At 44.9% G+C, this 26,874-nt stretch overlaps 1 protein-coding gene across 1 annotated transcript; it reads left to right on the top strand.

Annotated features, from left to right (window-relative positions):
* The first annotated feature begins 1,649 nt into the window (after nucleotides 1–1,649).
* Nucleotides 1,650–25,309, top strand: OSTN (osteocrin). Its single transcript, XM_075569466.1, has 5 exons — nucleotides 1,650–1,698; nucleotides 19,150–19,248; nucleotides 20,107–20,324; nucleotides 22,543–22,639; nucleotides 24,916–25,309. The coding sequence occupies exons 2-4, from the start codon at nucleotides 19,150–19,152 to the stop codon at nucleotides 22,625–22,627; spliced, it is 402 nt and encodes a 133-aa protein (XP_075425581.1). The 5' UTR covers nucleotides 1,650–1,698; the 3' UTR covers nucleotides 22,628–22,639; nucleotides 24,916–25,309.
* Nucleotides 25,310–26,874: the final 1,565 nt, after the last annotated feature.

The following is a 26,874-nucleotide window of genomic DNA, read 5'->3' on the forward strand; positions in this document are numbered from 1 at the left end:
GATTTTTCGAGACTTGAAAATTGGATTTCCCAAAACAAACTGTTTTTAAACACTCAAATCAAGTCTCCTGTGTGCTCCTCGTTTCCTTCGTTTTTAAACACTGACAAGACTGTAACAATGGTATTTGGGACCAAGGCTAAATTTCTTAAACTTCCAATGACTGAGCTCCAGATCAGAACTAATGCTAAAACCACCCTAACTCCTGTTACTAGCCTTAAATACTTGGGCATATGGTTTGACTCCCATTTAACATTCGGGATGCACACTGATACCCTGACATCCAAAACCTATGCCAATACTATATGTACTTCATAGGAACAAATCCTCCTTATGTCTGCCGCTCAGAAAGTGCATTGCACTGCAGATGCTAATGCCAATTGTAGACTATGGGGATATAGTATATGGCTCAGCACCCCAAACTCACCATATAAAACTAAAAGCTCAAAGAACTAGATTGGTCATCACTTGAGTATAGGCGCAAAGTAATTTTTTTCCGTCTTACCTTCAAATACTTTCTGGGCAAGTTACTCGCCTATCTGAACAAGCTCCTCACCCCTACCACATGCAACACTTATCATCTGAGATCTGACTCCAAAAGACTGTTCATGGTCCCAAGGTTCAACAAAGTATCCGGCCGCTCCTCCTTCTCTTACCGTGCACCCCAAAACTGGAACAGTCTACCGGAGACTCTCACAGCTGCCACCAGTCTAAGTTCTTTCAAAACTAAAGCTGTCTCACATTTTAATCTTGTCTGTAAATGTTACAGACGCCTATAATGTATAATATCTCTAACTGTGCATGAAATGTCTTGTATATAATATATAACCTTGCTCTTTTTGGTGCTTTCCTTTATATTAATACTTAGATATTTTAAGACGAGGAATACAATGAGATGTACATCGTATTGGCAAGTATTTCCTGGAAAATAAAGTCAGTTGCCCAGGCAGGAGCTAAAACCACAAATCAATTAACTGATTTCTGATTTATTATTTTCTTTCTAGTTTAAAAAGCGGGCCCATTTCCTGAGGTTTGGATCTGCTAAACTCAGAGGGCCTTGGTGAAGTTAAATTAGGTTTGTAATGACAGATTATTTACATGAAGCAACCACAAATGGTATCTGCGTGGCGACTTTCCCCGGATATCGTGCGGATTTACTGATATGTCAGATGCAAGTATTAAAGCGGGTTCCTTATTCATCCACATCCTATGTGCATAAGACAAAACGGTCTATATAAGGAGTCAGACCATTGGGCAATGTGAGGCCCAGAAATGCATTGCAAAGCGTCGTGTTGCTTGCTGCTCGTGCTGAGGGGTCAGCCATGCAATAAACAGGCAAGGAAGAAAGTAACGGGGACTGAGAGAGGGAACACTGACAGGAGGAGGAAAGTAACGGGGACTGAGAGAGGGAACACTGACAGGAGGAGGAAAGTAACGGGGACTGAGAGAGGGAACACTGACAGGAGGAGGAAAGTAACGTGGGACTGAGAGAGGGAACACTGACAGGAGGAGGAAAGACTTAAAACAAAGATCAGTGGAAAATCTCTAAAAGTGATGTAAGAGAAACCAGGGGCAGGGGTTGGAGTGTGGAGGCTGGAACAGGAGCTATAAAATCCCAGAGAACAAGCTCAAAAAACAAGAGTTACGCAGGAGGAGGCGGTGAGCACACAGAGACTTGCAATCACTTTCATCCCACTCAAGGTAAGGAGGGAGGAAATGGCAACATGTCAGTGACGGGTCCACTCATCCACAGCTGGAGATAATGTTCTTTAGAACTGCTTGGTGGTAACCACCACACTGCAGTGCCATGTACTTTCTGATCTGCCTGCAGCACATGCAGTGATTCTTTATATTATTATTAGCTGATAATAAAATGCAGAAGCAGATTGAGGGTGTTTTGTACGTAACAGTCGGCAGCGCAGTTTCGGCATGTACAGTATATGGATTTGGAGTATATACAGTAGCTTCAAAATGAAGACAACATTTATTAGAAGAGTTAAATAAAGAAGTTTCTTCTGCATATTTGTTTTTCTGCATAATAGTAGTTACTTTATTGTTGCAGAGAGCGAGACGTGAAGTCACAATTTAACTTTATAACATTTTTAAAAAATGCTGATATTTAATGTAACTGAATTTAATTACGGATGTATTTATTTTACTTAGCACTGATTGATGGGTAACATACATTGAGATGTACACCTGTTATGTTTTATATTTCCTGCTTTTAATTCAAAACAACTGACAACATAAGGTGCACAATATCAGCACAGCTTACTTTGATTGCCAGCTCTTGTGCGCAGGAATTGCACACTATTTCATTCCTGCCTTGATCTCCGTTTGCTCATTCTTAAAGCCACAGCGAAGTAGTTGGCGTAATATGAATAATGAGTTATGAGCACATTTTTCAGGCATAAATGAAAACCATATTAGAGGTGATGCTGTGGGAATATTTATAATCTAAACATTAAAACCTATATATACATGTAGAAGAATGCACAGCGTTACTTAATGTTACGTTAGCAGAGTTTCTGCAGTAAGGAAGCTTTGAGGAGCATCGGTATGTAATGCGATGTGTGCATGGCTAGTACAGGGGGGGACCTCAGCTGCTTTGATGGCTTAAGAGGCAAATATAGTATTTATATTTATTTATTTGTGAATTTTTCTGCATCAAATGTTTTTCCAAATGTTCTTACATTAAGTGGAGATCAAAGCGCGATCATTTTATACCGACTGTGGGGAGGAAAAGACAATTTGCAGAAGATCGCAATGTTTGAACGCAGAGTGATGCAAACGGTGAAAACCTAAATGAGAGGCCATTGGGGATAGGTATTAAAGTCGCCTGGCTGTAAAATCAGGGAGAACTGGAGCCAGATTTATCAAAGCAAAAAACCCCGTTATATCCCCATTATATCCCATTATATAATAATAACAACTTTATTTCATATAGCGCTTTTCTACCAATGGGACCCACCCATATATAGTTTTCACCCACTTCTCCTTCACATTCTCCATACTCCTGGCTTCGTAACAAAGCTCTATCCTGGACCTCCTCTTACCTCTCCCATCGTACTTTCAGTGTCTCTTTTGCAAACACCTCCTCCTCCATCGATCTCTCTGTGGGGGTACCCCAGGGGTCTGTCCCGGGACCCCTTCTCTTTTCTCTTTACACACTCTCTATAGGTGATCTAATCACATCTCTTGGGTTCAAATATCACCTCTATGCTGATGACACACAAATTTATTTTTCATCCCCCGACCTTACACCTGCTGTACAAACCAAAGTTTCTGAATGTCTCTCTGCGATATCATCCTGGATGGCCCTCCGCTGACTTAAACTTAACATGGCAAAACCAGAGGTCCTCATACTTCCTCCCAAACCTGGCCCTACTACCTCCTTCCACATAACTGTTGGAAGTACTATCATTCACCCAGTAGCCCAAGCACGCTGCCTAGGGGTCACACTCGACTCCTCTCTCACGTTCTCTTCTCACATTCACAAGGTATCTAAAACCTGTCGCTTTTTCCTCCGCAATATAACAAAGATACGCCCTTTCCTCTGTTGCTCGACTGCAAAAACTCTGACACAGACCCTCATTTTCTCCCGTCTCGACTACTGTAACCTCCTGCTGTCCGGCCTTCCTGCCTCTCACCTGTCTCCCCTACAATCTATCCTAAATGCTGCTGCCAGAATCACTCTACTCTTTCCTAAATCTATCTCCGCGTCTCCCCTCCTGTAATCCCTCTCCTGGCTTCCTATCAAATCCCGCATCTCACACTCAATTCTCCTCCTCACTTATTTACATGCATACTGGCATGGTGGCATCCCGCTGTAAGATTGTCTGCGCTGGGTGATCTTTCATTGATCAGAATAACAGAAATGTGCAATAATCTGTATTGTCACTTAAAAGAATATGATCACTTTAGTTGCTGATTTTATACAAGAAAAATGTGTACTTTGATACAGTAACAAATATTAACTCATATAATCCGAATATATCTGTTAGTGTTGCTGTTTTTTTAATAGTGTAAACATGTTTAGATAAACACAGTTTATCGTATAAATATTTATATAGAGAATGTGATTTATAAATAGATTCTTTTAAACAGTATTAATAACTATACCACAAAATCCTTAGTGTCCATGGAAGATGCAGCCATTTTATGCTCCCGAACGGCTTTAAAAGGGCAAACTTCAAAAAGAAAACAACAAATCTTCCTAGGCGTATCATTAAACAATCGCTAAAGGTATCCTAAGTAATAATATTTATTCTCATTATAGAGTATTACAGTTTAAACAATATAATAGATGTGTACGTATCATAGAGCAAAAAGGGTTGAAAAACACCCCATAAAGGGCAAAAGAATCATTCAAATCATATCAAATAATTACACATATTTATATGCTGAAAACAAACAAAAATGGAAACATACGGAATTTACAAGAAGTTTTTAAATCTGTTTAATTTTAGTGAAGCTTCTATATGGGAAGTTATTAGATTATACGTGTATGACCGAGCCCGCCAGATTAAACACACTTGGGGAGGTACAGCCCCTCTGCGCAGTACTGAAGCATTGTGTGAAATGACACAATGTATCAAAGAGAAGAATCCCATGGCTCTCAATGCAGCTTTGCACTCTTCATACTGTATAGTGCGTTGAATTTGACTTCTTCTAAAGACAAAGGAATGCTGAGATACAGCCGGTTACATGCTGAGATACAGCCGGTTACATGCTGAGATACAGCCGGTTACATGCTGAGATACAGCCGGTTACATGCTGAGATACAGCCGGTTACATGCTGAGATACAGCCGGTTACATGCTGAGACACAGCCGGTTACATGCTGAGATACAGCCGGTTACATGCTGAGATACAGCCGGTTACATGCTGAGATACAGCCGGTTACATGCTGAGATACAGCCGGTTACATGCTGAGACACAGCCGGTTACATGCTGAGACACAGCCGGTTACATGCTGAGATACAGCCGGTTACATGCTGAGATACAGCCGGTTACATGCTGAGATACAGCCGGTTACATGCTGAGATACAGCCGGTTACATGCTGAGATACACCCGGTTACATGCTGAGATACAGCCGGTTACATGCTGAGATACAGCCGGTTACATGCTGAGACACAGCCGGTTACATGCTGAGATACAGCCGGTTACATGCTGAGATACAGCCGGTTACATGCTGAGACACAGCCGGTTACATGCTGAGATACAGCCGGTTACATGCTGAGATACAGCCGGTTACATGCTGAGATACAGCCGGTTACATGCTGAGATATAGCCGGTTACATGCTGAGACACAGCCGGTTACATGCTGAGACACAGCCGGTTACATGCTGAGACACAGCCGGTTACATGCTGAGACACAGCCGGTTACATGCTGAGATACAGCCGGTTACATGCTGAGATACAGCCGGTTACATGTTGAGATACAGCCGGTTACTGAAGTGTTCATCATAGTTCTGCCCTTTGGTTCATCGGTAGAGATGTGGGATTTTGCATTTTTTTTTTACCAAACATTAAAAGTTATTCTGCCATGTCACGGAGCCTGTCTATACTGCTATTTGCTCTCATTTTGCTAAATTGTATCAAATTTCTAGCGAAATTCGGGAAAAATTGGCAAAATTATGAGCAATGGGAACATCCCCTAACATGTATAGAAAATACAAAATGTTAAAGAGAAGAGGGAACATTTTTGCAAAGAAATCCGAACATCTCTATTGACTGAGATACAAGTCCCAATAAATGTAGGGAGGATGTGGGATTGAGCTGGACGGATTTCCAGAGAACAGGGCCAGTCGATATTCCAATTTATAGACTAACACGTTCTAAAGAAATCCCCCACTAAGAATGAAACTCAGCGACACTCAAGAGACCTGATTAAGTAAGTCTAAGTCTATCTTGAATAGTAAAAATAATTACATAGCCACTTATACTGTTTCGGGACATGTTGCTTGCCCTTCTGGTGCTCGGACTGGACAACTAAAGGTTAATAACTAATCTTTTCATTATTAAACTTTTGCTCCACATTTAAAAAGACTGCCATTTCTTTTATTTTTACTATCAGAAATAGAGAGGAAAGACAGAAAGTTCTGCACCTGAGCAAAACAGGGGTAAAACATTTTGGAAATCCCTTTTTTGTTTTCTTTTACTGCAGGTTGCAGATTGCAATGGCTTTTTCTAGGTCGCTACGTTATTATTTGTTTTCAATTCTCTTTACTTATTATTTTGCTCAGAGAGGGAAGTTTGTATTTCTATAAAACATTCCTGTTATAAACTCACGAAAAGAACAAACAGACCTTGTAGATGAAAATTGAGCTCTACATAGATTGAACTTTTTCATTAATGCATATTGTTATGTGAATTCGTTTTTTTTAATATATAGTATGCACATTTTGCTATTAATGAGCCACTAAAAAATATTCAGCAATCTGCTCTAGAGCAGAATATTATACAATAATTATCATAATAATATTTGCTAGTTTTGTTCACATACAAATTGAAGATAAATGAGTGTCAGCTTGAACACGTCCCTTGGTTCTTTGGCTGCAAATGTTCTTAAAATATTTACTGTAAAGATGTGAGAAACAGGAATGAATAACGCCTGTCCTGTTGCTCAATGGGACGACACCCAAACTAATCTATTAATTAGAGAGGAATGCTACAGTATGTATATCTTTATTTATATAGAACCATCCATGTACATAGCGCGTCACAGCAGTAATACACGGAACAGAATAATATATATCAAGGAATAAGTTTCAGCCATTAAAGAAACATTAGGAAAATGAGTCCCTGCCCCGAAGAGCTTACCATCTAAAGTATTGTAAAAGCAAACAAAAAGTTATTTCTCCAGCTGCAAAGTGGGACCAAGTCCGTTTCAAACGATCCCGCCGGATTTGTTAAAGTCCAGTTGAAAGAACCAAGATTATTTCCTTTTGTAAACTAATGCTGTTTTTTGCTCCCATTTTGCCCCTGTCTGTTTTGCACCTGGGACATTAAGAAACACACGCCACAGAATCCAGGGGTCTGATGTGGTTTCATTTAATTGCAGCACAGAATATTTGATGTATTTCCCCTGCTGCGGAGGAAGTGCTGTATACTGTGTGATTATGGGGATGTGAATGTGCGTATAACATTCATTTTGGAGCGAATTGCTTTTGTATCTGGGGACGTCCGGGAGTCAGTATGTTACTGACAGACCCGTAGATCACAAATGACTTTGTCTCTCAGATGGTACCGTACATAACTTGACAGTTTGTGTTTTTTTGCCCAAAAAAGTACTATATTGTAAAAGGAAAATTGTACCCATTCTATCAAAGACAAAAACTCAATTTATTTTATTGGAACTGTTTTATTTGATAGAATTGGTGATGTTTGTGCATTAGTTTTAAATATATATATATATATATATATATATATATATATATATATATATATATATAAGCTAATGCACAAACATCACCAATTCTATCAAATAAAACAGTTCCAATAAAATTAATTGAGTTTTTGTTAATAAATATATATATATATATATATATATATATATATATATATATATATATATATATATATATATATATATATATTACAGTATATATATTTTTTTAGCCAGGAAACCTTTATAAATATTTCTGTTGATCTGTTTTCTGTAATATCTGCATTCATGGAAAGGGATCTTTGCCGTTTCGATGTTTTTACGTAGGATTAATGAACAAAATCTCCGCACAGATTTACCAAAGGAAAAGACCCCTGAAAGCAGAATGAAGAGATTCACTTGGGGCCGTTTCCTTGTTATCAGTTATTGCACAAGGTTTGCACCAGAGAGAATATGATAAACAGCCATCAATGGAATATACTCACTAATGTGTGACGCTGCTCCTCGCGGAAAGCTGTCGCGCGAATGGACCGTAACGATCGGAAAGGGAGACGGTCCGTTAGGGAAACGCGCTTCTCTGAAGTAGAGGGGGTTGCAAGAAGTAAAACGGGGATTATTTGAAGGTGACATAACATGGCGGCTCGTGTGTTTACCTCACCCCAGAAGGCGCCAGATGTGTATACGCGGAAACGTGATTTGCACAACACATGTTTGTGCAAAACTTTGACAGAAGAAGTGACAAAGTTGTAGGAGATTCGAATGTTAACATAGACAGGAAGCAAAGAGTGACACGGTGTGAGCGCTCATGTGCATGTCATTACCCAGAATCCATGGCGGCAGTGGAAGCGCTGTATGCTAACAGATAATGGGGAAGGGCAGGGTTGCAGACCTGTCTCAGGCGTGTGAATGTTTTTATTTGCTGTATACTGTGCGGTGGATGTTTTTGTCACTTTTAACGCACAATAACTTACTTTGTGTCTGGTTCTAACAGCGCAGACTGAAGATGCGCAAAGAAATGATTTGGATGCAGGGTTTTCACCTTTTTTAGTGTGTTATTGAAATGCACCTGGTCCGTTTAGGACTTTAATGTCTGTGTTTTGTTATTTATTCAAAATCTTTCGTTTTCTACAATAAGTCTAACAAGATGTGCCGTTTATATAAATGTTTCCTGTTACACCCTTTGTACAATTGTTATGAAATCAGGGTTTGCTTTAATTAGCTCAAATTGTTGCTGCTTATTTATCCACCTGAGTTTTTTGACGATTTGTTCAATAATTACACAGATTCAGAACTCCTTTTTTTAAAAAATTTTTTGAACATTAAGATATAATAATTCCCTGATCCGGAAAACGGAGGTAATTACATGATAAAGCTGTTTTAATCTGACATTACTATTGTTTCCCCACTGTTTTGATAACTTAATTACTTACTATCAATATACATTTTAATAACATATTAATTGTTTGTGTGTATAAATCAAATTCCTACTCAGTGGTTCTGCTAAAACACTTTGGTCTCACTGCGATGTTTAGTTATTTGACCCAGTGCTTTAGAAAACTGAAATACAGTTGGTATTTGGTAAAAATAATTTTAAAAGATTGAAATAATAATAATACCTAATTTAAGAATGGGCAGAATATTGACCTTCAAATACAGAGTCTTCAAATAGAGCCTGGAATTAATCATTATATATTTTTTATATACTGCGTGTGAATGGAAAACTCATAAACAAAAGTCTAAAAATTAAAATAAAATCCTTTTTATTTTGATTTTTCCGCATTTTTTTTTACAAAACCATAAGAGTTTTGGCAAAAGCCAAAAATTGAAATCCTTTAGAACTAAAACCCCCAGTGAGAGTGCTGCCGACGCCCACCCACTCCCACTCGCGCCCACTCACACCCACCCAAATTACTATGCATTGAAAGTCTCTTAACTAATGGCATTACACGATTAAAGAAATGTCACATGTTGCATTTAGGTAACATAAAGATACAAATAATAGAGACAAACCGTGTTGCCTGTAATACTGCATCACATTACTAGTAATACAGTAATTATGTACGAATATGGCGAGAATCGCTACAGTTGGAAGAAACTTTTGGAAAGTTTGCAAGACCTGTGAATACTTTGCTAGAAAAAGTTCTAGCAAAACAGCCCAAATTGTAAAAACACTAGCTGTATCACTGTTGATGTCTTGCTTGGATGGTTGTTGGCCGGGACAGTAGCTGTATCACTGTTGATGTCTTGCTGTGGATGGTTGTTGGCCGGGACACTAGCTGTATCACTGTTGATGTCTTGCTGTGGATGGTTGTTGGCCGGGACACTAGCTGTATCACTGTTGATGTCTTGCTGTGGATGGTTGTTGGCCGGGACACTAGCTGTATCACTGTTGATGTCTTGCTGTGGATGGTTGTTGGCCGGGACAGTAGCTGTATCACTGTTGATGTCTTGCTGTGGATGGTTGTTGGCCGGGACACTAGCTGTATCACTGTTGATGTCTTGCTGTGGATGGTTGTTGGCCGGGACACTAGCTGTATCACTGTTGATGTCTTGCTGTGGATGGTTGTTGGCCGGGACACTAGCTGTATCACTGTTGATGTCTTGCTGTGGATGGTTGTTGGCCGGGACACTAGCTGTATCACTGTTGATGTCTTGCTTACCCCATGTTTACAGTAGTTACGCCAATTCTCCAATGTGAAATCTAAAATGATTCCCAAAACTCGTTCCAAAGATCATAGGGTCTGGTCTTGTTCCTCATTCTTCCTGCTGATCTCCAGACACTGGGAAGAAAGCCCATATGGTCTGCTCACCGCACCCTGAGTCATTCCTTTACAGTAAACGGCAAATTGGGAACTCGATAGATAGAAACAGGGGGTAATAACGTTTTTCTGTTTTTGCAGGAAATGGTTCACAAAACAATGATGAGTATTATTGGAAGGCATTTTAATTGGACTCTTTTGCAGTCCCAGGGGTTAGCTTTTGGTTTTAAAGCCGTCTTTTATGTACAGAGAGAACATCAACACGCTGTTCCCCAAACCCTCCAATAATTCCCCTCCTAAGGGGAAATATAGGCATTGCTTGTTCAGTTATGGGGGCCGCTCCGCTGTCCTCTGACCTTCGGTATTGACAGTTGTAAGGGAGTTAGGGAACATTTGAGGAAAGGAGGAGGTCAGTGGGTCCCTAAATGGGAATGCTCCAGTAATGTGTGTATGTTTCACACTTATTTCTGCATATTGTGTCATGGTTATTTTTATGGGGGGAGACTATCCCAAAATCTGCTTTATACTAGATATGAGCGTAGTAGATGTTCCCAGTAACCCCCCATTTTGTTATAAGTTTCTTTATTCTCTTCCCTCCTATTTTTCCCATTTATTATGCTTTGCGATGGCAGAAATATGTTCCCTGTCTGTTTTCCTATATCTGTGTTTCAGTTGGACCCGCAACAAAGACAAGTTGTAAACTATGGGTAAATGCCATAAATACGTCTAGTTCATAGACAGGAGATATAATCTAATGTAAACCCGGCAGGAACATAATTCAGATACAACATGGCTCAATGAGCCAAACCATGACTAGGCCGTAATGTAAACTGTCAACAAGCAAAGTCCCGAAAGGAATAGAAAATCCCCGGCAAAAAAAACAATGTTTTGCTTGTTCTGAAATCACCGGCAGCCATTTTATAGAATTGCACTTTAATAAAAAAGCAAATAAAACGCCATAGGTGTTGATGATAAGCAATGAATGTTAGACATGAAAGTAAACAGAGATAAAGAGGAACCTCAGTCCCAAAAAGCTCATAAAATAGCCCCTTAGTTAAAATGAAAGGAGTGCAATGATGTTTAAAATACGCCATTGATAACTTCTAAGGCTGGGTCCATAAAAGGGAGAAGCCGCGCTGAGCCGTGCGGACGCTCCGCGCTGACCCCCGTCATCCTGAATGAGGATGTCTTTAGAGGGGCTTCTGCGAGCGTCCGCAGGCGTGCTGAGGCGCAGGGATTTTCAGCCGACAGCCGAAACTGTTTCTCAGCACGCTGTCGACTGAAAACCCCCAATCAGCGCAAAGCAGCGTCATGACGACGACATCATGACGTCGAAGCCGTGACGTTGACGTCGGCACTTCGTGGGCTATTGGCCCCCGCGACATCACTGCCCCGCCTCCTCCCACCTCTGATCGCGCACTCTGGCTCGCCTGCCAGTCCATGGAATCGCTCCTGACCGAGCAGGCGAGTCTCAGCGTCAGCGCGGAGGAGCGCGGCTGGACCGCTCTATGGCTTCAGCCTAAGGCTTAGTCCATAGACACTGAAGCCGTGCGGAGGCGTGCTGAGGCTGAGGGAAAGCGGTGCTTTCCCTGGCCTTAGAGCGCGCGCCGTTCGTGGGCGTGTCTGGGGGTCGGCCCAGTGACGTCAAGGAGCTGGTTCGCCCTCATTGGGCAAACCGCTCACGTGACCGGCCCTACGCTCCCGTTAGCGCCGTAACTAAAGATTTGGTAAGACACACGCTTCTGCAAGCGTGCGGAAGCGTGCGCGAGCCCCTGCTAAAGCAAGTCTCAGTGCGGCTGCAGGGGCTCACTGGTAAGCATGCGCGCGCCTCAGCACGGGTCAGCACCGCTTCCTGCACCATGTCCGAGGCCTAAGGCAGCACAGAAGCACAATATAATATGTTACAATATGTTACAGCATCAAATGGACACACGGCGTACACAGCACCCAATGAACAAATAAAAGTGTGAAGGAGCGGTGCAGCGGGAGCAGGGGGGGGGGGGCCTCAACCCTCCCAGGTAATACTAACAGGACAGGTACTTCCCAGAACTCAATGACAAAATAGTCTGATGATAAGCAAAAATAAGACAATGTGATATGAGAAGATATCAGCACAATCTGATATACGTTGGGTATGTGGGAGTAATCGCAAAAAGGAGATAACAATTACTCCAGGTGCAAAATGACACCTGTGGGGAAAAGGTACAAAGGAGGATAAGGCAGGGATCTCAAACTCAGTCCTCAAGGGCCACCTACAGGCCAGGTTTTATGGACATCCCCGCGTCGGCACAGGTTACTCAATCAGTGGCTCAGTCTTCAATTTCCACTGATTGAGCCACCTGTGCTGAAGCAGGGATATCCTGAAAAGTTCTCTATGGGAATAAGCCCACGCATACCAAAATGGGTATAGAGAATAGCACCAGCCCTGGTAAGGACATTGGGGAGTCTACATTCCCATTGCAGAGTCCGGGTAACTGACCGGCTAATCGCCAGATTCAAGCCCCCTAGTCAGAAAACCGCACACGCAGGAAAGTCAGCGCACAACCATCAGTCCCGGTGCTACAGTAACTAGCTCACGATTTGTTGCTATCACGAATCCTCTGCTGCAGCTGAGTCTGCTGTGTGATCTCCTCCAAAAGCACAGTATTTAAACCCTTTGCTGCCGAGTCTACCCATTTTGGTATGCTGGGGCTAATTCCCATAGAGGGCCTTTTGATTGCGTATGTTCCTTTAATCTTGCATTTTTGGAGGTTAGGGTAAAGGGAGAGGGAAGTACCTGTGGTCTCACAGATCGTAGGGAACGGGCCAGAAGAAGGGGTCTATCCCCGAAACATTGTCCCCTCTATTTGCCTTTTCTTTGCACACCCTCCATTGTTTGCCTTCCTGTCTCCCTTCCCCCCTCTACCCTCTCCTCCCCCTCTCCTCCCTCCTCCCCTCCCCCCTCTCCCCCTCCTCCCCCCTCACCCCATCCCCCCACCTCCCCCCTCACCCCATCCCCCCCTCCTCCCCCCTCACCCCATCCCCCCTCTCCCCCTCTCCCCCCTTCTCCCCTCTCTTCCCTCCCCTCCTCTCCCCTCCCCTCCCTTTGTTTTCCCTCCCCTCATTTCCCCTATCCCTTATCCACCTTTGTACCTTTTCCCCACAGGTGTCATTTTGCACCTGGAGTAATTGTTATCTCCTTTTTGCGATTACTCCCACATATCCAACGTATATCAGATTGTGCTGATATCTTCTCATATTACATTGTCTTATTTTTGCTTATCATCAGACTATTTTGTCACTGAGTTCTGGGAACTACCTGTCCTGTTAGTATTACCTGGGAGGGTTGAGGGTCCCCCCCCCCCCTGCTCCCGCTGCACTGCTCCTTCACACTTTATCTTCTTTTATTTTGTCATTGGGTTCTGGGAATGAATTCTTCCTGTTAAAATGTTACAGTAGTTATGGAGGGCTGCAGGCGAACGGTAACGGTTACATATGATCGTCGAAATTAGAGTCAGAAGAGGTCACAAGCCAGGATCTCCCCGAAAAAAAAACCCAAAATAGCATTGGAAATTAAAAAAACCAAAATAGCACTGGCAACTAAAAATACACGTTCCCCTAAATCACCTTTAACCTCAGCATTTTGTTTTGGGCGCCAGGGTGAGGAAATCAGAAAATGATACGCCTTCCAAATTCTGCACGCGTCTAATTTCAACCGTTTAATCAAGTGTCTTTTGTAAGGCAGGTGCTGGGTTTATTTTTGTTATTATACCATATCCTATTTTTAGTAATTTGGTCTTTTGGATGAATAAACCCAAGCAAGCACATTAGGCCATATTAAATGTGTGTATTTAGGCTGCCCGTTTATTTTTACATCCTCACGTCCAAATAATCAGGATGTGGTTATCAGAGGGGTGATAGAGCCTCTTTATACTCTGCGTGCACACTACACACAGAATGGGACTCGTTTCATGGACACTCTATTGTAGAGAGTAGGCAGGGTCTCCGTGTGTGTGAGCTGCAGACACACAAACTGTCACCAACGTTTGTATAACTATACAAAGCATTCTTTTATGGGGAATTTTCAGGCGGTATGGCACAAAGCAAGCATCTTGTTGGTTGCACGCAACCATCTCTGAACATGTTACATTTAATTAATCTATTTAAGAGATAATAAGATACTAAAGTTATTTCTGCAACTGCAACTCAGCAATTTTCACATTTTACTTTATATGTACAGCAAACATTAAGAAACCATTGTTTGCACAGGGCATACATGTTTCCAATACAAAAGATGAATTCATGCTTTTAAATAATGGTTATAATGTAATCAAAGTAAAATCCTTATGTAAAACATGAAGAGCATATAAAGAAAAAACAGCTGATCATTTCCTGTGATGGATAAACGTACAATATCACATCCTCCATCTATTCCCGTCTCTGACCTCCGATCACCAGGTCATGGGCAGATCACTTCCTGTGATGGGTAAACGTACAGTATCACATCCTCCATCTATCCCCGTCTCTGACCTGTGACCTCCGATCCCCAGGTCAAGGGCAGATCACTTCCTGTGATGGGTAAACGTACAGTATCACATCCTCCATCTATCCCCGTCTCTGACCTGTGACCTCCGATCCCCAGGTCAAGGGCAGATCACTTCCTGTGATGGGTAAACGTACAATATCACATCCTCCATCTATTCCCGTCTCTGACCTGTGACCTCCGATCCCCAGGTCACGGGCAGATCACTTCCTGTGATGGGTAAACGTACAGTTTCACATCCTCCATCTATCCCCGTCTCTGACCTGTAACCTCCGATCCCCAGGTCACGGGCAGATCACTTCCTGTGATGGGTAAAAGTACAGTATCACGTCCTCCATCTTTCGCGTCTCTGACCTCTGATCATCAGGTCACGGACACATCACTTCCTACGATGGATAAACTTACAGTATCACATTCTCCATCTATCCCCGTCTCTGACCTGTGACCTCCGATCCCCAGGTCACAGGCAGATCACTTCCTGTGAGGGATAATCGTACAGTATCAGATTCTCCATCTATCCCCGTCTCCGACCTCTGACCTCCGATCATCAGGTCACAGGCAGATCACTTCCTGTGAGGGATAATCGTACAGTATCAGATTCTCCATCTATCCACATTTGTAATGCCGGCAATAATTCAACGTAAAACAGATTAGCTAAAATAAGAACTTCAGCTAGAAACATCGGGGGTTATTCATTTAACTGCAATAGTGCTGATCAGGGCACTATTGCACCCCCCTCCCCTTAAACCCTTAAAGTCAGCAGGAGTTTTTCTGCGATAGTGCTCTGATCAGCACAATAACAGTTTCCTTAATCTGTATTTTTGGAGGAAACCTTGGTCATTTCCACCAGCATAAAACCCCAGGAATGTTACTAAAACTCCTTCATGAATTGGAATCAGAATATGCGCTGCTAATCGTAATAATTAAAGGCTTTATGCGCCGCCCCTCCTTTGTGACGCTAAACCAAATAATGGAGACCACACAATGTTGGAAGAAAAGGTCACAGCTTTATTTTAACATCCGCTGTTAAAATCCTACCAGCCTGCCCGCCAGCCCAGCCCAGCCTGCCTGCCAGCCCAGTCCAGCCTGCCCGCCAGCCCAGCCTGCCCGCCAGCCCAGCCTGCCCGCCAGCCCAGCATGCTCCATGCAAAATGGGGGGGAGATCCTTGCCCAGCGACCAGCGATTGGGCGCGCTCCCTCCCCCCGCCCATAGCATGTGAATGGGGGGGAGATCCTTGCCCAGCAGCCAGCGATTGGCCGCACTCTCTCCCCCCACCCAAAGCACTGTAAGATGGGAGGGGGAGATCCTCATTCAGCCCATATTGGGCTGTATTCCCTCCCCCTCCCGCCCCTAGGGTCAGCTTAGGCCCAGCCCTAAAGCTGGCGCCCAGCCTTTTACCAGCGTTGATTGGGCATAGGCCGGCCCGGCCCTACAGCCGGCGCCTCCAGCCTGCCGCGCTGTTCTAGGGGCTCCAGCTGAGGGACAGACCCTAAAGTCCTCGCCCTTTCTCCGTCTCGTGAGCTTGGCTGGCGCGGCAGCTCCGCTGTGACGAGGAGACAAACTGCTCCTGTGTGATACAAATCATGTTAATATAACAATCCAACAGTTTAATATAATAGCAAAACATTGGGGGGGGGGGGATTCCGTTAGCTCTGTCTCTCTCCCCTGGGGCCCCACTCTTTATACCCTCTCCCCCCTCCCCCTGCATGGGAGGGGACAAGCAGCCTTCCCCACTCCGAGGGGGAAGGGGGATGAGGGGGGGGGTTAGCCGACCCCCCCAGCTCACGCCAATCAGGACGTCGCAGCCCTTAAGGAGCCTACGACCCCATGCTGGGGCCTCTTCAATAATAGTGTTTCCCCCCTAACCCAGGGGTGACCAACTCCAGTCCTCGAGGGCCATCAACAGGTCAGGTTTTCAGGATATCCCTGCTTCAGCACAGGGGGCTCAATCAGTGGCTAGGTCAAAGACTGCATCACCTGTGCTGAAGCAGAGAAATCCCTAACACCTGGCCTGTTGGTGCCCTTGGGACATGCCTTGTGCAGGAGCCGGCACGGTAGGTGCCTGTTTACCAGATACATGACCGGAATTCTCCGGCAGAGGCTCCGGCGGCGTAGCAATCTCTCATGAGAATGCTTCAAATACCAGCGCCAATATGCAAGGAGGTCGTGGGAGGGCTCTCCAGCAGCCAATCAGCTCACGCCTAATATATAGGGATTGGATGGGTCCCGTCCTATATGGAGGGGCAGGGTTTCGTTTTTCCTTTGCTGCGCTCGCCACGTGGTAAGTAAATGTTTAAAACAAAACCCCCACACACTTAGGCAGAGCTTATACTACCTGCGCGGCCGCGCGCTCCTGCAGCCCCAGCGATCTGCGCACGTGGCGGCAGGAGATTGGTGAGGCGATCGGAGGAGTGGCGGGGGCGTGCCTGACATGTCACTGAGCCGGTTCGCCCTCATTGGCTGAACCAGCTCACGTGACGTTGACATCACGCGGCCGTCGCCTGACGAGACAAATTTTCTTGTCTCCTCAAAACGCTGCCGCGTCAGCGCGCCACATTACGCAGCCACTTGGCTAACTGCAGTAGCCAACCATGGAAGAGTGCCAGACGTGCGTGAGCACACAAGCGTGCGCGCGTAGCGCCACCGCCACCATAAACTCAGCCTTCAGGAGTGAATGGCAGGGCTGCTTGGCCATCTGAGCACTTAATCTGACCAGTCTCAGTGGTCGCTTCTGCGTGCGCACACGTAGCGCCGCTACGATGACATCACCGGATCGCTCTGCAGCTCTGCAGATTCTGGTATAATTGAAGCCTAAGGGTTTGATATATAAGCAAGTTTAACTTTGTTAATATTATGTATTTGTATCATCCATTCTAGGTTGGCCCATCTTCTCTTGCTTCAGCCTATGGTGGCCATCACATACACAGGCGAGAATGGGGCACTCGCAGAGCCAGCAGGGCGTGACGTTGTATTGGATATATTTTATAACATTATATTTCAATCTATTATAATTCTGTTGCATATATTCTCATTTAGTTTAGATACTTTGATTTCTGTTTTTCTTCTATATATTTTATTTACTTATATACATTTTTTTAATTGATCTTTTTCCCAGTGTATTTAGGAAACTACAAGACGTTCTCCACAGGGGAGGTTCTTTATATGAAGGGTCCCTCAGGATGCGAGTCTGATCTAAGCCATAATGAAACCTCTGGGTCCGAGTCTATAAACTCATGGCACTAATTCTGATGAGCCCCAAACTAGCAGGGAGGTGGTCAAGAGATGTTACCAAACTAGTAACAGCGTTCCCAGCAGGTGTCAGCCGTGGGCAATGCCAGTCTGAGGCTCTTTCAGTAGCTGCCTAGAGTCCTAAGTGAATGGCACCATCATAACTGGGGCCAGGCTCCCCTCCTACCTTCTGGTTTCTCCCTGATTTCTCTCCCCCCCCCCTCCCCCCTTCGGTAACGGGGGTGACGCGATCAGGGTGAGGTGGCGAGGGGCAGGGCGCGTGGTATTTTAGTTTGGCTGGCAGGGAAGGTCTACGCCCTGCCGGCAGTTCCCATCCGCCCGTCCCTGTCTTGCGTATGTTGCTGATGATCTGGTTGTTACCGTTTGAAGTTTTTTTTTTTTTTTTTTTTATTATTATTATTATTATTATTATTATAAAAAAGTTAAGAAAAGGCAAATAAGAAATATGAGAATAAGGACCGAAGTTCCTTGAAGGAGGGGAGATAAGTCTCCGTTTTGTTACCCCTGCGGGGTCAAAGTGTTGTGGTGTTTGTTGCCTCTGTCGCGGCGCCAGTTGGGGGTAAGTGCTTGTCCTTGCCAGAAGGGGGTCCGTACTTGGCAAAGACCGGTGGGGCTGGGAGTGGTGAGTGGGCGGGGCTCATTTAAACGTGAGTTCTGGGAGCCTATTCGAGTCAACGGCCGGGTCACGTGTGCCTGGCTTGGGTGTCACGGTCATCAGTTCAAGGACCTTTGACCTTTCACCCTTTGAGTGAGCGCTCCGATAGGTGTAGCGCTCACTAATTATTTAATGGTTAAATAAAAAGCCTGGGCCTTATACCTCCAGACCTTGTCTTGTCATTATTTGTTCTTGATGTGGGGTTCTGGGTATTTGAGGTGGGGGGAGGGAGGCTCCCTCACAGTCTCCCAGGTCATGATCTGACCCTTTTAGAGCAGTAGTCATAATCTGAGGATGAGCCTGAGAATTTAGGGACTCTCCCTAATAATTAGAGGACCCAAAACCCTCTTTCTGGTACAGAGAGGCCTCGTGGACACAACCAATGTTAGTCGCTTGATTATTTTCAGTTTTATATAACTGCTAACTTGCTGAAAGACATGAAGGACGTGGTCACTCAGAACAATCTTTGTGACCAGCAGTTAATGGCACCTTGTGATCTGTCCGGCTGTGTAAGAGCACACTCCCGGGTTCCCTCAGACATAGCTGAACTAAAGAAATTCTGCGGTCTCTTCACAGATGCTGGCGTGGTGCCACGTGAGTGTCTGTCTGCTTCTTGCTGTTTCTCTGCTCCAGTGGACGGTCAGCAGGGCTATTCTCACCAAGGCTTCTCCAGAGGTAGGGGAGTAAGTACTGAAAGAACCTTTGAATCATTTAGTGAGACGTTGGTGAGTCTATCACAGTGAAGGGTTAATGGATGGTACATTGCAGAAGTTAGAACGATGTAGCGATTGAACGTTTTTTCAGTTAACCCTTACAGATGTTATTTACAATGGTGATATGTTGGGAAGGATTCAGGGAAGTCCTTGACAATAGATATGTGTTGGTTGCTGTATGATTACTTATACCCTTGGGCATCAGATTAATACATTTAATAGGTCCCCTAAAACGAAACCTGTTGGAATTCTTGATTTATTAGTAAATCAAAATCCTAACTTTGATTAAAGTGGCCGGTGTACATCACACAACGTCTTTCTTTTACATTATATGTGTCTCTTTTATTACGTTACTGCAGGTACACGCTGTATTTCAATGCTCCACCTCCCCAGGTACTTCCCATTGAGATGTTTCATTTCTCTCCTTCAGAGAGAGTTAATTAAAAGGATTACAAATCAGAACATTTTCTATATTTTGCGTATTGGCTTTTCCCCTTTTAGCCCTTCAGCACTTGGGTTACGTTACCCTTTTATACAAGTACTCCAAATCATGTGCGGGGGGGTGTCACCTCTCCTCTTGTTTTTTTAAAAACCCGTGCTTTAATAAAGTTACTTTATAGCACTGTCCAGCCTTTGCCATTTTTGCTGCGCGGCCATGCCCGCTGTCTCACTCTCCTCCTCGCCGATTTCTCCTTTACGTGGAAGAATGTCGCCCTCCTCTATCTCTCTAATACTACTTGTAATACTGTTCTTACTACAGATATTCCGTGCCATTGTTACACTGTATCACTTAGCTTGCAATCTGTATCTCACATAACAGTCATTTGACTCGACGATTGTTGGGGGAGTGAGACCGCATTCGGTGTCCAGCGAAGAGAAGTCCGCTGCAGGCTTGGCCGCTAAGCTTTTGCTTCTCGATGAGCTCGTCTCTCTGGAAAATGATGTGATCGAGACCAAGAAGAAAAGAAGCTTTCCCGGATTGGGGTCTCCTCTTGACAGACTTTCTGCCGGCTCCATGGAATTAAAGGGCAAGCAGCGGTGAGTTCCCTTTGTAGCAGGGAGCTCAACTCCAGTCCTCAAGGGCCACCAACAGGTCAGGTTTTCGGAATATCCCTGCTTCAGCACAGGTGGCTCAATCAGTGTCTCAGTCAAAGACTGCATCACCTGTGCTGAACCAGGAATATCCTGAAAACCAGACCTGTTGGTGGCCCTTGAGGACTGGAGCTGCCCACCCCTGCAATTTTATTGTTGAGTTCTATATGGAGAATGCTACTAACTTTACAGTGAGGCTAATGCACGACCCAGCACTAACTCAAGTTATGTGCAAAAAAAGAATTACAATGTACATTATCAATGAAATAGCACAAAGTTACTCCGTTTCAGCCTCTTCTTCCCCCTTCCTTTCACACACAGTTTTCATTTAAAGCAGCAGTTCCAGCATTATCCAACATGTACGTGTTTTTAATAAATCAGTTCTGTGCTATGAGAAAATCAGTTCTGTGCTATGAGAAAAACTTTTAATGTTTCTAATGTAGGAAGCATTTCCAAAGTCACACCCCCTTCCCCTTCTGACAGACTCTGGCTCTTGAGCCCCGCCCTCTCTCTAGCAGCGAACCAATTGTATCTAGTAACTGCCGTGTCAATCATATTCCAGGAACTACATTGCCCAAAATGCTGTGCAAGAACTGAATTAAATAACCCTGAGCAAGCGATCGATTACAGGAGAACGGATCGATCAGCAGCTTAGCTAATCACTTCTCAGTGTGCAGATTGTATTGATGCACATGTTGAATGGGATATATATATATATATATATAAATAAAAAAAATAAGCGGCAGCTTGAACTGCAGCTTTAATTTTGTCATCAAAACCCGCTTTCCGTGTTGCTAAAGACAGTGAGGTTTCTTGCAGTGGAAAGGGATGGGGCACTTTTATAAATAAACCCAATTTTCTGGAGTCTTACTATTGCAGGTTAGAATATATCTATTATAATGTTCCTTTTGGAGGGACCAGGACTACCACAGTTTACCTTTTAGGCACCATGGCCTCTAGTGAATGTTTAGAAGCCTAAGCACTTTCCCAATGTCAATAATAAAGGTCTGACGCCACTAGATCTGAATCTCAGTTAACAGTAATGTTTCTGTAATGTGGTTCTAAAACTAAATATGCAGTTATAAGGTATCACCACAAGAGGGAGCCACTTACTGTTACTGGTTTGTTTTTCCTTTCTGTTTGTAAATTACTTCTTTTTTTTTAACCCACCATAACTTATATAATGTGTGGCTGAAACCTATTCCAACTTCACATTGCAATGCTGGTATGACCAGCCTCACATTGATGAGCTGTCTGTGAGTAGGGATACTGGCTCAGCACTTATTTAACCCGGGCTGTGCTAAAAAAACAAAAACCGTATAACACAGCAGGCGTAAGCAAAAGGGGTCCATGGTAAGATGGATCTGGAGTTAAGTGTGACTCACTGTTCTCATTTGCATGTCATTATCCAGAATCCTTGGCTGCTGTGGAAACTAGGCACTAGTAAGAGCAATCCTGACCGCCGCCATTTGAGTAACCCTGCCTTGACCCCTCTCTAATATATGTAGAAGAGCTTCAGAAAACATATATAACAAGACGAGCAATCACTGCTTTGCGATCTCTGCAAATATAGCACAATAAGCCCCTTATTAGAGCACAAAAATAAACAGCTCGCGGGGTACTATGTTTCTATTAAGTATAATCAAATACCACCAGAGCACATGGGTTTGGACCAAGCTTGTATTTTGCCTTCCACACCTGAGGGAGTAGGAGAAAACGTCAGATGGGAGGAAATGTCCTGCACTAAACCAGCATTACTAGATCTTCCTCTATAAATAATATATGTGTGATAATAACCTCTTTATTTGGTCTGTTCCTTTTGTAAGAGAATATATTTCCTAAATGTCTAGCTCCTGAAATATCTTTCTTCTTAACCCTTTAACTGTTGGAGAGGCCGGCAGTAAGAGTCACTACGTTTTTCGCTTCTGATTTCTTTGGCGTTAGTTCAGCGCAGCCACCTTTGGCCGAATGTCGGAGGCAAATTAATAGAGACTCTGAGGTTCAGAAACCATCTATAAAATCCCTCAGAGCAGCTACAGAGCAATCCACACGGGAAGAATAAAATCCAGTGAGCAACGCGGAGTCTTGATTGAATGTCCGGTAAAAGTCTCCCTGCACATTTCCAGCTCAGGGCTCATACAAGATGTGTGTTTGTTTGTTGCAGCAAAGTGGTGGATTTGCCCAAAAGGAGGTTTGGGATTCCTCTCGACAGGATTGGCATGAATCGCTTCACGAATAACCGAGGCTAACAGATCTCCTGCGTGAGTTCATCTTCACAGCGTATATTTGGTGGACTATTGGGAATCATTAAACCACAGCAGAAGGTTAATGATCCCCACATGAGTACAGTATATGTAATATTGTTCTATTTTACAGCAGGAATTATTTCTCTTTATTGGAATGCTAATTTGTCTGTTTGGGAACGTTAATTTATTTGTAAATGATCAAATGAAATGTGTGTGTATATATATATATATATAAATATATAAATATATATAAAATAATAGCATGTTCTTGTATAGCGCTGCTAGTTTTATGTAGCACACTACAGAGACATTTTACAGGCACAGGTCCCTGCCCCGTGGATCTTACAATCTATGATTTTGGAGCCTGAGGCACAGGGAGATAAAGTGACTTGCCCAAGGTCACAAGGAGCTGACACCGGGAATTGAACCAGGCTCCCCTGCTTCACACTCAGTGCCAGTCAGTGTCTTTACTCACTGAGCCGCTGCTTCTCCCTGTAATCAGCTGCCCGCATGCAGGAGAACAAACGGACATCCATGACGCGATGACGTCACCACGTCAGCTACGCCCAGATACGTAGCTGACGTGGTGACGTCATCGCGCCGTGGAAGAGAGTATGGAGGTCCGTTTCTTCTCCTGCTTGCCGGCAGCTGATTACAGCTGCTTGCGAATGCTCGAACTGCACAGACACGCCATTTGCTGCTGCAGCCACGCTTCTCACCCACAACACGCACCGATGGTGTGTATATGGTTTTGTACCACAACCTCCACCCAGTGACGCCACCTTAGAGATTGTCCCTAACATGCTTTTAAACTTCTACTCTCTTGTGCAGGTCCTATGGACCGTGGTCACCTCTAGTTTTAATAATAAACTCCCTATAATACAGTATTATGCTATGGAGCTTGCGCTTCTTTTTCTTTTTTTTCTTTTATATATATATATATATATATTGAACTTTGTAATTTTTTGTCATAAGGTCCTTTTTTTGCCAGAATTTGTCAGTACAATGAAAGAGCGTACCGGAGTGACAGAACCTTCTGCATTGACTTTGAAAGCTTGCCATTTTCACAAAATATTTCCCCAAACAATGTCATGTTTTCTGATTCGCGAACTTCAGTGAAAAATGTGCACCTTTCATAAATACTCTTCATGTATATGAAGCTGTGAAAATGCTCATTTATACGATGCGAATGCTTCAGCGCAGACCTACTTCTTCATACCTATCCCATTCATAGTTAGCTTCCTATAATTTTTTACAGGGATTCCCTAGAGATTTTGCCTGATGAATGTTGCCGTTTGTACAGCTGTGCCACAGGGTGCTCATTTGCATGTCATTACCCAGAATCCCTGTTGCAGTTTAACCAATTTATCCCTGGATGTGATCAGGGGATGGACAATGCAGGTTTGGTGACCTCTGGGAAAACATGCAAACACACCCATAAATAGTTTATCTTTTTTTGTGTACTTTGTATGGTTGATGGTTTTTGCCACTTTTTACCCAAAATAAACCGACTATGCCCAGTATAAACTGATTGTGCCCCGTATACACTGATTGTGCCCAGTATACACTGATTGTGCCCAGTATACACTGATTGTGCCCAGTATACACTGATTGTGCCCCGTATACACTGATTGTGCCCAGTATAAACTGATTGTGACCAGTATAAACTGATTATGCCTAGTTAAACTGAGTGTGCCCAGTATAAACTGATTGTGCCCAGTATACACTGATTGTGCCCAGTATAAACTGACTATGCCCAGTATAAACTGATTGTGCCCAGTATAAACTGACTGTGCCCAGTATAAACTGATTATGCCCAGTATAAACTGATTGTGCCCAGTATACACTGATTGTGCCCAGAATACACTGATTGTGCCCAGTATAAACTGATTGTGCCCAGTATACACTGATTGTGCCCAGTATACACTGATTGTGCCCAGTATACACTGATTGTGCCCAGTATACACTGATTGTGCCCAGTATACACTGATTGTGCCCAGTATAAACTGATTGTGCCCAGTATACACTGATTGTGCCCAGTATACACTGATTGTGCCCAGTATAAACTGATTGTGCCCAGTATACACTGATTGTGCCCAGGTTGTTAATCCTTTGGTAAGAAATTTCACTCATTCAGTTTCTGGTTCAAACTGAATATAAATAATTAACAACAATATCAGCTCCTATGTTTGTCTCCCATTTGGAGATGGGATGGCGCAGGCACTGAGAGTTGTTTGGTATTTTATCTTGTGTTATTCAATGTTTTACCTTGGCTGTTTTTATTTTTGCAGGTAACCCCGAATGATATATGATACATCTCAGAATCCACCAAAACACTGCTGATGCCTCTGATAGCTCCTGTCTTTGATTTATGTTTCAATGTTTAATGAATTGACCATCTATAAATCTATTTCACATCCTCTGTCAAAACAATAATAGATTCAATCCATCAGATCAGAACCTTTCCAGCCAGGGTGTGTCAGTGAGACCCCGGGATGGATGGATGGGTGTGTTGGTGAGACCCCGGGATGGATGGGTGTGTCGGTGAGACCCCGGGATGGATGGGTGGGTGTGTCGGTGAGACCCCGGGATGGATGGATGGGTGTGTCGGTGAGACCCCGGGATGGATGGATGGGTGTGTTGGTGAGACCCCGGGATGGATGGATGGGTGTGTCGGTGAGACCCCGGGATGGATGGATGGGTGTGTCGGTGAGACCCCGGGATGGATGGGTGGGTGTGTCGGTGAGACCCCGGGATGGATGGGTGTGTCGGTGAGACCCCGGGATGGATGGATGGGTGTGTCGGTGAGACCCCGGGATGGGTGGGTGTGTCAGTGAGACCCCGGGATGGATGGATGGGTGTGTCGGTGAGACCCCGGGATGGATGGGTGGGTGTGTCGGTGAGACCCCGGGATGGATGGGTGTGTCGGTGAGACCCCGGGATGGATGGATGGGTGTGTCGGTGAGACCCCGGGATGGATGGATGGGTGTGTCGGTGAGACCCCGGGATGGATGGATGGGTGTGTCGGTGAGACCCCGGCATGGATGGGTGGGTGTGTCGGTGAGACCCCGGGATGGATGGATGGGTGTGTCGGTGAGACCCCGGGATGGATGGGTGTGTCGGTGAGACCCCGGGATGGATGGGTGGGTGTGTTGGTGAGACCCCGGGATGGATGGGTGGGTGTGTCGGTGAGACCCCGGGATGGATGGGTGTGTCGGTGAGACCCCGGGATGGATGGGTGGGTGTGTCGGTGAGACCCCGGGATGGATGGGTGTGTCGGTGAGACCCCGGGATGGATGGGTGGGTGTGTCGGTGAGACCCCGGGATGGATGGATGGGTGTGCCGGTGAGACCCCGGGATGGATGGATGGGTGTGCCGGTGAGACCCCGGGATGGATGGATGGGTGTGCCGGTGAGACCCCGGGATGGATGGGTGGGTGTGTCGGTGAGACCCCGGGATGGATGGGTGTGTCGGTGAGACCCCGGGATGGATGGATGGGTGTGTCGGTGAGACCCCGGGATGGATGGATGGGTGTGTCGGTGAGACCCCGGGATGGATGGATGGGTGTGTCGGTGAGACCCCGGGATGGATGGATGGGTGTGTCGGTGAGACCCCGGGATGGATGGATGGGTGTGTCGGTGAGACCCCGGGATGGATGGATGGGTGTGTCGGTGAGACCCCGGGATGGATGGATGGGTGTGTCGGTGAGACCCCGGGATGGATGGATGGGTGTGTCGGTGAGACCCCGGGATGGATGGATGGGTGTGTCGGTGAGACCCCGGGATGGATGGGTGGGTGTGTCGGTGAGACCCCGGGATGGATGGATGGGTGTGTCGGTGAGACCCCGGGATGGATGGATGGGTGTGTCGGTGAGACCCCGGGATGGATGGATGGGTGTGTCGGTGAGACCCCGGGATGGATGGATGGGTGTGTCGGTGAGACCCCGGGATGGATGGATGGGTGTGTTGGTGAGACCCCGGGATGGATGGGTGGGTGTGTCGGTGAGACCCCGGGATGGATGGATGGGTGTGTCGGTGAGACCCCGGGATGGATGGGTGGGTGTGTCGGTGAGACCCCGGGATGGATGGGTGTGTCGGTGAGACCCCGGGATGGATGGGTGGGTGTGTCGGTGAGACCCCGGGATGGATGGGTGTGTCGGTGAGACCCCGGGATGGATGGATGGGTGTGTCGGTGAGACCCCGGGATGGATGGGTGGGTGTGTCGGTGAGACCCCGGGATGGATGGATGGG

This window comes from Ascaphus truei, chromosome 14 (assembly GCF_040206685.1).
Source record: "Ascaphus truei isolate aAscTru1 chromosome 14, aAscTru1.hap1, whole genome shotgun sequence".
Taxonomy (NCBI): Eukaryota; Metazoa; Chordata; class Amphibia; order Anura; family Ascaphidae; genus Ascaphus; species Ascaphus truei.